Source organism: Strongylocentrotus purpuratus, unplaced genomic scaffold (assembly GCF_000002235.5).
Source record: "Strongylocentrotus purpuratus isolate Spur 01 unplaced genomic scaffold, Spur_5.0 spur5_scaffold_4, whole genome shotgun sequence".
In the NCBI taxonomy this organism is placed as follows: Eukaryota; Metazoa; Echinodermata; class Echinoidea; order Camarodonta; family Strongylocentrotidae; genus Strongylocentrotus; species Strongylocentrotus purpuratus.
This window is the reverse complement of record NW_022145610.1, coordinates 26020659-26032459: the sequence shown is the minus strand read 5'-3', so window position 1 is coordinate 26032459 and position 11801 is coordinate 26020659. Positions and strand designations below refer to the sequence as shown.

The following is an 11801-nucleotide window of genomic DNA, read 5'->3' as shown; positions in this document are numbered from 1 at the left end:
CCTCATTTCATTCACCCTCTTGTGTCTCTATGCACATGTACATGAATATGGATCATATAGGTGATTGTCAACTCCAACCTCCCCCCCCCCCCCCCCCCTCCCTCTCTTTATTGATCTATTCCTTTCTTCTTTATGCACATACATAAATAGGTATCATATAGGCAATGGTTTAGATCCCCCTTCTCTTTATCTATTTCAATCTCTTCCTTTCTTCTCTATGCACATACATAAACAGGGAACATATCAACTGTAGTTTATTTTTAACTCCAACCCCCCCCCCCCCCATCTCTTCCTTTTTTCTATATGCACATACATAAATAGGGATCATATAGGTAATTTTTTAACTCCCCCCCCCCCCCCCCCTGTTCTCGTTATCTTTTTCAATCTCTTCCTTTCTTCTCTACATGCATGTGGATCTTACAAATTCATTTTAACCCCACCTCTCTATATTCCTCTTTTCTGTTTGCACATGTATGTGGATCTTACAGATTCATTTTAACCCCCACCTCTCTATATTCCTCTTTTCTGTTTGCACATGCATGTGGATCTTACAGATTCATTTTAACCCCCACCTCTCTATATTCCTCTTTTCTGTTTGCACATGCATGTGGATCTTACAGATTCATTTTAACCCCCACCTCTCTATATTCCTCTTTTCTGTTTGCACATGCGCCCCCCCTCCCCCTCCCCTTCTCTCATTATCTTTTTCAATCTCTTCCTTTCTTCTCTATGCACATTCAATTCAATTCAAATTGCATGCATGCATGCATGTGGATTTATAGGTACTTTTTCAACCAACACTCTTTTCTATATAAATATATTTTCAACATCTTCTTTTTTCTCTTTGCACACTGTACACATATTGTAGTTACATGTTTACTCGTCAAAATATTGACAAATTAGTCCAAAGCGTGATTGGCAGTAGGATTATACAGGCAGAAATTTGCTCATATGAAATTACTTCTAGAGTAATCTCAGTGAATGGCATACCTTGCACATTTCCATTTTGTCATACGGATTATGTAGAAGAAAGCTTTCTATAATATTTCCAGTTTTTCCACAGAACTGCATGCAATTTCTATTCAGTATCATACAAGGCATCCTCTACTAAAGATAGCGCACACAAAATACCAATGCACAGGACCCCACATTTAAAATGCTTTATAGAGGTACAAGTATTTTTAAGGCTCGTTCACACATATTTAAATTTTTAAGCGTACTTCAAGATGAAGTTGAGTTCTGGTCATGCGATTGCATTGTGAAAGAAATGGTGTGGAATCGATCAGAAAAGTTTATCATGTAGTATATAAGTATTGGTGGGTACTGCAACTTCTGCAAGGTTCTGGAATCATCAAAATGATAGACAAATCGGCCCAGTCTTGGTAAAGTAAGATGTACTGTACACAGAAAGATGAATATTATATATGGGACTACACAAATATGTAGCATAAAAATCGGGCCTCATTTTTAAGCTATTACTTGTCTTACTTAGAATATGAAGGCATTTGAAGAGCCATGCATTTCAAGGAACGTTTTCTCCCGGATGTTCTTCCACACTTGCATTAAGTGAACAATGATAACGTTAACAAATTATATTTCGCCTCTCAACTCGACTTTCTTCAGTATTATTGCACTTCGCATTCTTTTTTTGGTATCTTATAACACACAGATATAAGTGAGTACATGAAGGACCTTTGTTTAAATCTTCATCCCCACCTGTCAATCATTAGCATATAGAACACGCCCCAAAACAACACCATATCGAGGGGTCAGTGACACAAAGATATAACTCCATTTTGGCCATTTTGAGAAAAAGTGGTTCATGTGTCACTGAGCACTTGGGCCTTAAGGAGTTAAGTCTTGGTGCTTGGTTGGGTAATCCCTTTGGCAGCTCACTCAGGAAGCTATACTAGGATGGTAGGTGAGGCGAGTAACTACAAGGAATGTCATGAATTGCAGGAATGGTGTGTGGAGAAATCACTCCTTAATTTACAGTAAGTCCAGTGCAAGTAAAAACCAAGCTAGTAAGCTTATATGATGTGATTCTAGGTTTCACTAGCCATTGACTTCAATGAGGTGTTGGGTGGAGTTAAGTCGTTGTGTTTCCTGGAAAGCCCACATTTTTCTGAACATTTTTATATCGATTTGTACTCATTTTGGCAAAATATGGAGTTACGTCTTTGTGTCTTGTCCCGCCTCATTTGGTGGAGTCAATTAGTATTCATTGTGTGTCATCTTGGTTGTTGACTTGAAAGAGCTTCTTCTGCAAGTCTTATATTTTCTTCTAGGAATGTCTTGTCCTGCATCATCTGATGAAGTTGCGTATCTGACATCTCAAGCAGCATCCCTGTATCAAACAATAAGAGCAAAATTAAAAAGAAGTCCCCATATCAGTTTAGTTTTGCCTTTCCGGTCTATTGGAAATTAACTGATTCAAGGATAATCGGGCATATGAATGCACAGAACAGAAGCAGGCACAATGTCTAGCCACAGACAGGATTTGATGGCCTAGTGTAAGTTTTCGTATTTGTCAGAAAATCATCTTGTGATGGACGACTCACGTAATCAAAGACAAAATTGGGTTCTGGTCATGCGATTGCATTGTAAAAAGAAAAGGTGTGGAATGGATCAGAAAAAGTTGATCATGTAGGTTGTAAGTATTGGTGTGTACTGCAAGGTTCTGGAGTCATCAAAATCATAACAAATTTGGCCCAGTCTGGGTAAAGTTACAAGCACTGTACAAAGAAAGATGTACAGTGTATATAACTTATGAAACGGGCCCCTGATTCTATCAAAAGAACATTCCATGATTGGTTGATTGGTTTTACCCTTGGACTTGGTAATAAGGATAAATACCTTACCAAAGGGCACTAGTGCCCTCTCAAGACAGACAGTTGCCAATCTAAGCAACACTCTACCTACCGGTGATCTTGGCAGCAGACTCCTCAGTGTAACGACTAGCCACCAACCCGTAAAGATGCTCTCCCATTTCTTCTCTGCGACTACCATCGGCCTTGAGAGAGCTTAGCGATTTCTGGACGGCTTGCCTGAGCTCTGAAGGTGATGTGAGCAATCGACAGATCACCTTTACATCCAACTCCAGAAGCATACCTGCAAATGATATTATTCATATATAACTAATAATAGTATAGTAATAATGACTGCTATGAGAGACATACCGGTAGTTGTTTTTATACGCTCAGGGGGAGGTTACAGGGTAGCCTCATCAGGCCGAGTTCTGGTAAAGGTAAACAAATATTTGCGAGCTCTCTCTCTCTCCTCCTTTTTCTTTATTCCTACCATATGAATACTTCCAAGTGAGTGGAGATGGTGCACACTGTGCGTGAATGAAACCAATGACCAATGCAATAATATTTATAAATCCATATTGATTATCATCATTCTGTCAGGTTTAAGAATACGTACAAGAAATGTCTCCTGAAAAGGATTCGTTTTCAGATGCCCTCATATTTGTAATTCAAAAATAATTAGCTTGAAAACAGTTTGGACCAAATTTCTATTCCACATGAGTGCATAGTAGCATTATATTTCTGCGTGCATGCATTGGATTTTTTTTTAGCGAGCACGGTTAATTTCCTTTTCATTTTGACCATCTCCTGCATCAATTCTTACATGGTACAAAATAAACCTTCCCAAATTGCGTCCAGAAAGTTTCTCTTTAAGTGTAATCACCTGAACAACACTGAACTTCATTTTGAACACTCTTCTTTTAAAGGACCCTGCAATCATATTATTCTGTCTTTAGCTGAGCTGCTGTGATCAGAATTCAAAGGAGGCGTGATAGCTCAATCGGTAGAGCAGTGGTCTCGTGATCCGGTGACCCGGGTTCGAAACCAAGTCGATGCACTAGACCCCTTTGGTAAGGCATTAATCCTCATTAACAGGTCCCTCGCAGAGGACCTAAAGCCGTCGGCCGTCTGGTTGCTTACTTACAAGCATTTATGCTTTCTTAGCAGTCAGGTATTAGAATAACCACCACCACACATAATAATAACTTCCTACGAGGCATCCATTTACTACAACTGTGTCGGTGGAGAGTAGGAATAGAAGATCAATAGTAGATACGAGTAGGATATTTATTGTCTGCAGTTGCCATTTATTTAAACATGGCTATTTTTAGCAGCGGTATATATCTGGACAAACCTGTAGAAGTCCATAGCGGGTGAAATTGGCACATCTACAGATGGATAGTAGTTGCTTGAGTGATTTAAGGGGTAGTGTTTAGGAATAATTGAGTAAATATAAACTCACCTGTTATCTTGGCACACTGAATAGGCTCTATTTTGGATACAAGTGTAAAGAGTTCTTCACCAATTTGTTCCTTTCCGCTTGCTGATTTATCTTCCCTGTGTCAAATAAATATGAACTATTCAATAGTATTTCCTCATACAAATCAGTCAGCTGATATAACATATTATATCCTCATCATGCATCAAAAATGTATTGTTTTTTGATTGGTTGAGAGCTCTTCAGGTGACCAGAAATATTTCAACAATTTTAAAGATATTTATGCGTGGGTATATAGTCTAAGGGGAAGTAGGCAAGTTGGCGATCACTACATAATGAGCCAATGGGTATTACGCTCCTGTGCGTAATAAGTTGTGCTGCCCTCTATATACCCACGCATGAGCAACTTTAAGGTTGCTCTGAAAAAGTACTATTTGGGAGTTGAAAATTCAGCAAGCATACAGGATTTCAAGCTCCTCCGTGCAATCTACTCTGCCTTCTTTTTGAGGTACTGGTTAAAACTATGGGCCTCTGTGACTCCAATAGTAATATTGGAGTAACCTGTTACCCATAGTTTTAACCAGAACCTCTCAAGAACTTGTATATTATTCATCAATTACTTAAAGTGTACCAATCACCTGAAAAAATTATTTGTGTATAGATTGAATTGATAAAATCAGGGGTCAATCTTTAAAAGAATGTACCCGGCATTCCATTAATGAGTATGGTTAAGGAGTATGACGAAATAAAGGATAACATGAACCCCCCCCCCCCCCCCAGTACAGGGCTCCAGAAGAACCAAAACCTATGGGATTCAGTAGTCGAGGGGTTAATTTTCTGTCGACCGCAATATAATATATGCATCAATTGCAATGGAATTTTGGCAATCACTGAACTTTTCACATGTTCCTATATTCACTCCTATTAGAAATGGGAAGACAAATAGAAATAAGTTAAAATTGTCAAAAATCCTTATTTACACCCTTGTCCTCCTTCTGTTTTTGAAGCTATCTGCTTCTAAGGCCTACCCACTTTATTTTATTGAAAAATACAATGATTATTTGCACATCATTAAGGTCTCACTTTCTGTTTCATCCAGCCTATAAAAGCCAAAAAAGTAATTTTCCCTAGTCCATTTCCAATGCCCAAGTACACAAGACTGGGGGTTCTTTGATAAAATTGCCTAACCAGGGCCCCGTCTTACAAAGAGTTGATATCAATCGCAAATTATTTGCGATTTATATTAATCAAAACTATGTACATACTGTAAGAGATAGGAGACTGCAAACTTGCGATTGATTGGAGGACTTGCGATCAAATCAATCGCAAGTCTTTGTAAAACGGGGCCCAGTTGTCTTGGAAATTGACAACAAACATTTTTAAAAAGGCTCCCCTTTTCGTTTTTTTACAGAAAAGCAGGGAGCTAGAGACATTTTTATTTACTATAATTATATATGGCCTATTTATTTACCTATTTCTATTTATTAATTTCTTTCTTCATATTTCATTAAGCAAAGAACATTCTATGCTGAAGCTAGCTCTATTAGGCCTTAACACAAAAATGTTGTATTGCTCTTTGCAACTGACCCAAAAATCTTAAAATCTATGGTCGGCTTTTTATTAAACAGTGTTTTAAACAGTTTTTTTTAGAAGAAAAAATGTTCTTTTTTAATGAATAAATAAATATGTATTAAAGTAATACAAAACTGACAAATATCAGCCCAAAGAGGAAGAAACAACAACAACAAAATAAGAAAATCGACTGATCAACCCAGGTGCTGGCACCTAAAGGGCAATACAACATCTTTTTTGTTTACCGGTAGGCCTTCCATTAATCATTATCACATCACACAAAAAGCAAAACTAGACCACAATACTTGTTTTGTTTTAAACAATACCTACTCTTGTATCACCCTAAGAGCACCTTCTATTCTTCTTCTGAGAAAGGTAGCATCCTCTAACATCCTCATCACATCTTCGTTCTTGGCTTCCAGAAGCATCCCTGTGATGCGATCAGTCTTCCCATCATGCAATTCAGACACCTTGGCAAACAGATGCTCTCCGAGGACCTGCTTGGTGTCGAGAAGCCGTCCTGACTGCACAGGCTGATGCATCATGGGTATCAAAACTGAAATGGATAAATCATAAATGACATAAGAACTAACTAATGGAATTTAATTTTCAAACATACCGGTAGTAAAATTAAATAAACTAGATGGAACTTCGACTGCGCGCAGTCAAAAATGATGCCTCCGTCATAGAGCAATTTACAAATCAAAACAGAAGCAATTTTTCAAATTCAAATCCGATTGTTATCCATTGACAGGTTCTCAGAATATTGTGATTACAAGCTATTTCTGATACACATGTATGACCCTTTGATCTTTGACCTCATGACCCCAACATCTATTCAGTTCATTGCCTCAGCAAGGTACATACATGTCCTGAGTTTGATGGTAATCCATCCATCGGTTCTAATGATAATGTGATCACAAGCTATTTTTGCATACAAAATGAGCCCCATGACCTTTGAACTTGACCTCATGGCCCCAAAATCTAAGTATTCAGTTCATTGCCTCAGCAAGGTACATACATGTCCTGAGTTTCATGGTAATCTGTCTATCTGTTCTAATGATAATGTGATCACAAGCAATTTTTGCATACATAATGAGCCCTGTGACCTTTGACCTCATGACCCCAAAATCTAATCAATTAATTGGCTCTGCAAGATACATACATGACCTAAGTAGAGCAGGAATCCATCAATCAGTTCTTGAGATAACGCGATCACAAGCTATTTTTGCCTACATAATGAGCCCTGTGACCTTTGGCCTTTGACCTTTTATCCCCAAAATCTAATCAATTCATTGGCTCTGCAAGATTCACACATGACCTAAGTAGGGCAGGAATCCATCAATCAGTTCTTGAGATAACGCGATCACGAGCTATTTTTGCATACATAATGAGCCCTGTGACCTTTGACCTCATGACCCCAAAATCTAATCAATTAATTGGCTCTGCAAGATACATACATGACCTAAGTAGAGCAGGAATCCATCAATCAGTTCTTGAGATAACGCGATCACAAGCTATTTTTGCCTACATAATGAGCCCTGTGACCTTTGGCCTTTGACCTTTTATCCCCAAAATCTAATCAATTCATTGGCTCTGCAAGATTCACACATGACCTAAGTAGGGCAGGAATCCATCAATCAGTTCTTGAGATAACGCGATCACGAGCTATTTTTGCATACATAATGAGCCATGTGACCTTTGACCTTTGACCTCGTGACCCCAAAATCTAATCAATTCATTGGCTCTGCAAGTTACATACATGACCAGAGTTTGGCAGGAATCCATCAGTCGGTTCTTGAGATAACGCGATCACAAGAACGGGACGTATGGATGTACAGACGGACGGACAACCTGAAAACATAATGCCTCCAGATACTTCATAACAGAGGCATAAAAATATTGGTCTACAAATGACCTACCGGTAAATGTCTTTAGGCTACTCTAGTAGATCCCATTTCCACACAGGACCCCTTTCGCACATCAGGGGGGTGTTTCTCAAAGGTCCTTAGTTGAACTTACATGTATCTCTAAGTTGGACTTAAAAATTATGGAAAGCCGTTAGCATCTATGGAGATATTTTGTAAAGTTATTTTAAAAGGCATAAAATGTTGATTCGAATCATTTATATTTTCTATTATCAAGGAGATTTCATGTTCTTGATGTGGAATTTATAAAAATTCTAAAATACTTGAATTTTCACTTTTGAATATATTTTATTTTAAGGCTATGAATGGCTCTCCGTAATATTTAAGTACAACTTGGAGTTAAGTTCGACTTGGGATCTTATTGAAACACCCCCCAGATGTGTATAATTACCTAGAGCAGGCCTTCTCAACTAGTTTGTTAGAAGTGCCAAAAGGAAATGTAAATGAAGTTGAAGTGCCAACCTGTATATTTGATGACTGTGCTGCAATTACTGTGTATAATTACCTAGAGCAGGCCTTCTCAAATAGTTTGTTAGAAGTGCCAAAACGAAATGTAATTGAAGTTGAAGTGCCAACCTGTATATTTGATGACTGTGCTGCAAGCAAGCTTGAAAAGTAGCCCCCGACATTTTTAAAGTATTTTTTTCCCTGCTTTCATTTGATACCTAATTCACTTCCTTACCTTCAGTATTAAGGAAGTTACAGTCATTTTTTACATGGAAAATTAAGCTGTCGCTCTCCATTCATTTACTATTGACTTAAGAAAAAAGCTGTGATCGAGGAACAACCAAATACGAGTCGTTCAACAATGTGAAACTCTCTATCTTTCTTGAACCTCATCAGAACTCAGTGAAATTTTCACTACTTATAGATTTAAGCATATATGGAAAAAGAAAAGCTTACGGCTTACAAACGGGTATTTTTTAATGGCCTCCCTATTAAATAACACAGGGATAAAATGATTTTCAGAATACCAACTTACAATAATATTAGCGCTGTATTATCTCTGGAAGATACAACAAAAGATAACACAAAACTTACAACAATGTTCAGAATACCTACCCAGATACACTCCAGCAAAGCTTAGAGAGTCAATGCTAATGCGTGTGTGCATGGCTCTGATCAAGGGCACAAAAGTGTTACATATGAGGTGAATTTTAACGTCAATTATAGACTGTGGCAACATTATATTTGTAATCTGCAAACATTATGCAACACATACACTGTAGCTAAAAAATTAGACCTTTACAAATTGCCGTTAAACGGCAATCAGTAGCTAAATATCACATCATCAAAAATGTTACATACATAACTCAGTGTCCACTTCATGCTGATATTTCCCTTATACTTTTTTCTGACAAAGTACATTAGATGTTAAAACATACCGTAAACAAAACTTAAAACCATTGCCATTCAAATAATAACTTCTTGTTCCTTAAATTCAATAAATATTTGTTTAAATGAAAATGCAGAAGGATGTAATTCATGCTGTAAGATATAAATAAATCTATTTATGATAATTTATTTCAAATTTTTGATTGGTAGTAACGTACATAACTCGGTGTCTTTTCATAAAAGTGTCTCAGTTATGTACATGACATGAAAAAGTTCAAACTGCAATATTTTGTAATATTCTTCTCACCAAATCAGACGTGTGTATGTCTTATACATTTTTTACTAACTTACCATGACAAATAACTAAATATAGGGGGTGTTATTGAAGAAAAAAAACGTGGTGTACGTAAATAACTGTATTTGTGTCCACATTCATTGTTGATACAAGTTAAAATGCAGAATCCAATGTTATCAGTGCTCTTCATTCACCTATATACACCATTACATTATCATTTTGAAAGTATACAATATGTTTTTGTATAGATTCTGTTGCACTGGTATGTACATAACTGCAGGACACCAAACATTTTCTATTTACAGTCTACAGACATCTAAATATTTTTAAAACCATGACCCAGAATGAAATGATCTGACTGGAAATCGAGATAAAGTGAAACTAAACATATAACATTGCAAGCTTGTAAATAAATCAATTATTTATACACCATTCTTCAGTTAGTAAGGTTTGAATTTTGCAGGACACCAAAGTTATGTACATATCACAAAAATTGTTTCACATGTAAATGGAATAAGAAAGTAAAATACTACGAATTAACTCAACAGAAATGTTAATTATTACATAGATTCTACATCAAGATGAAAACAAATCGTAAGTTTTGCATCCCATTAGTAAGAATCTGGTAACCAATTAGTGCATGTTTTGAATGTAACATTAAAAGTGCTGAAAAAAGGCCTTTTTTTCATCATAAAATTGCTCTAAAATCTTTAATTTGAACTCAATGAAGCTGAAACTTTGTTTTGAGCTTCCCCAAATGGTACTTTCTAATATAAAAATGATAATTTGTGTCTGGGTCTCATGGTTTTGGATAATTGAACAGTTTCCCAGTGTTCAATCTAAGTGTACCCTGGCCCTTGATCTGAGCCATGCACGTATTGACCTCTAGCACTGCATACTTGCTGTGAGGCAGGTATTATTAGACCTATACACAAATATACACACCACACAATATGGCATAGAACGCACACAATCATGCCGATGCGGCTGTAAGCAAAATTTGACAGTAGACTTACAATTTGAATTTTTAAATTATTCTTTTTGTCATCAGTAAGTTGAAAAAAATGTATTTTACTGCTATTAAGGTGTCATCAATTGTCCCTAAAGTACAGATTTTGAGTGAAATCAGTTGAGTTTTGTACAGTGGTGTTTGAAATGTTGAGAATCAAAAGCTCAGCTTTTACTACACAGTCAGGATAGTGTCATAGTGATGCTCCTAATATGTATTATGTGTGCCCAGATAGGCTAGGACTCCCCTCTAGGCGCTCTTTTCTGGGTGCGCATTTGCATACATATTCAATTGGTTTATTAAACAATCTGTGCATGTGCACATAGACTAATCATGATAATAAAAATATTGTCAGGGCAAATCTGGCCACGTCAATATTCTGGGGAATTTACAGTCTATATTTCTATTTTCTAGCACTTTTACATATAAAGTAAGAAGAGGATAGACTAAAGCTGCATACAAAACGAAACTATCTAATATTTACCTCAATAATCGCGAATCGATAACACTGAACTTCCAACAACTTGATGATCTGTCCGATTTTTTGTTAATGCCAATGGTGTCTTCAATCGACTAATAAGAGGGGCAATTTATTGAAGAACAGATTTGAAATTATCGACACTCTTTATTCTATTCTATTGCTAATGAATCCTGCGTACGCCACTGTACTTAGGTAACACGAAGTTTTGGTATGGGGCAGTGGCGGATCCAGGGGGGGGGCACAGGGGGCACGTGCCCCAATAAATATGTTAAAATCAGCCCCTTTTTTAAAATTATTTTATCAAAAAAATATATATATATATGCCAATGGCTGACCTAAAAAGGAGACCTTACCCCCCCCCCCCCCCCAACGGAGCAAAATGTCAAATTAAAAAATTTTGTGACCAAAAACTCTTACCCCCCCCCCCCCCCCCCCCCGGCTTATTCAGCGGCTGGCTGAGTCGTTGCGATTTTTTTGGGACTAAAAAAAAAAAAGGTGACCTAGCTCTTACCTCTTCCAGCTCCCCCCCCCCCCCACAATTTTTTGACAAAGTATATTAAAGAGGAATAGAAAGAAAAAGAGCAAGAAAGAAAAAAAAGTTAACTGCCAGTGCCACAACAAAATAAGGTATCAAAAAATGCTCATCTGACCGTAATTAAACGCCTAATATAAAACCCCTGAGCTTCCAGGGGCTCTGCCCCCTGGACTCAACTTACGGCCCTAAGGCGGGCCCCCTGATACTCATCTGACCGTAATTCAGTGCCTAAAACCCTTGAGCTTTTGGGGGCTCCGCCCGCTGGACCCCACGCCAATAAGTGTCCTGCCAGTGGCACAAATAAGCTAGAAAAATATGTTCATCTGACCGTAATTTATTGCCTTAATCCCCTGAGTTTCCGGGAGCGGACAAGGTATCAAAATACGTTCATCTAACCG

At 37.5% G+C, this 11801-nt stretch overlaps 1 protein-coding gene across 1 annotated transcript; it reads right to left on the bottom strand.

Annotated features, from left to right (window-relative positions):
- Positions 1-2137: 2137 nt before the first annotated feature.
- Positions 2138-10973, bottom strand: LOC100892654. Its single transcript, XM_003726467.3, has 5 exons — positions 10872-10973; positions 6151-6376; positions 4273-4367; positions 2923-3111; positions 2138-2347 (listed from the first exon to the last, which is right to left on the bottom strand). Exons 2-5 carry the CDS (start codon positions 6363-6365, stop codon positions 2232-2234), a joined length of 615 nt encoding a protein of 204 aa, XP_003726515.1. The 5' UTR covers positions 6366-6376; positions 10872-10973; the 3' UTR covers positions 2138-2231.
- Positions 10974-11801: the final 828 nt, after the last annotated feature.

Coding starts and splice junctions, on each gene's coding strand:
- LOC100892654 (XM_003726467.3), bottom strand. CDS start 6,365: ATGATGCATCAGCCTGTGCAGTCAGGACGGCTTCTCGACACCAAGCAG. Junction 4,368..6,150: donor GCTCTTAGGGTGATACAAGA/GTAGGTATTGTT, acceptor TATTTGACACAG/GGAAGATAAATCAGCAAGCG. Junction 3,112..4,272: donor TCAGTGTGCCAAGATAACAG/GTGAGTTTATAT, acceptor TATCATTTGCAG/GTATGCTTCTGGAGTTGGAT.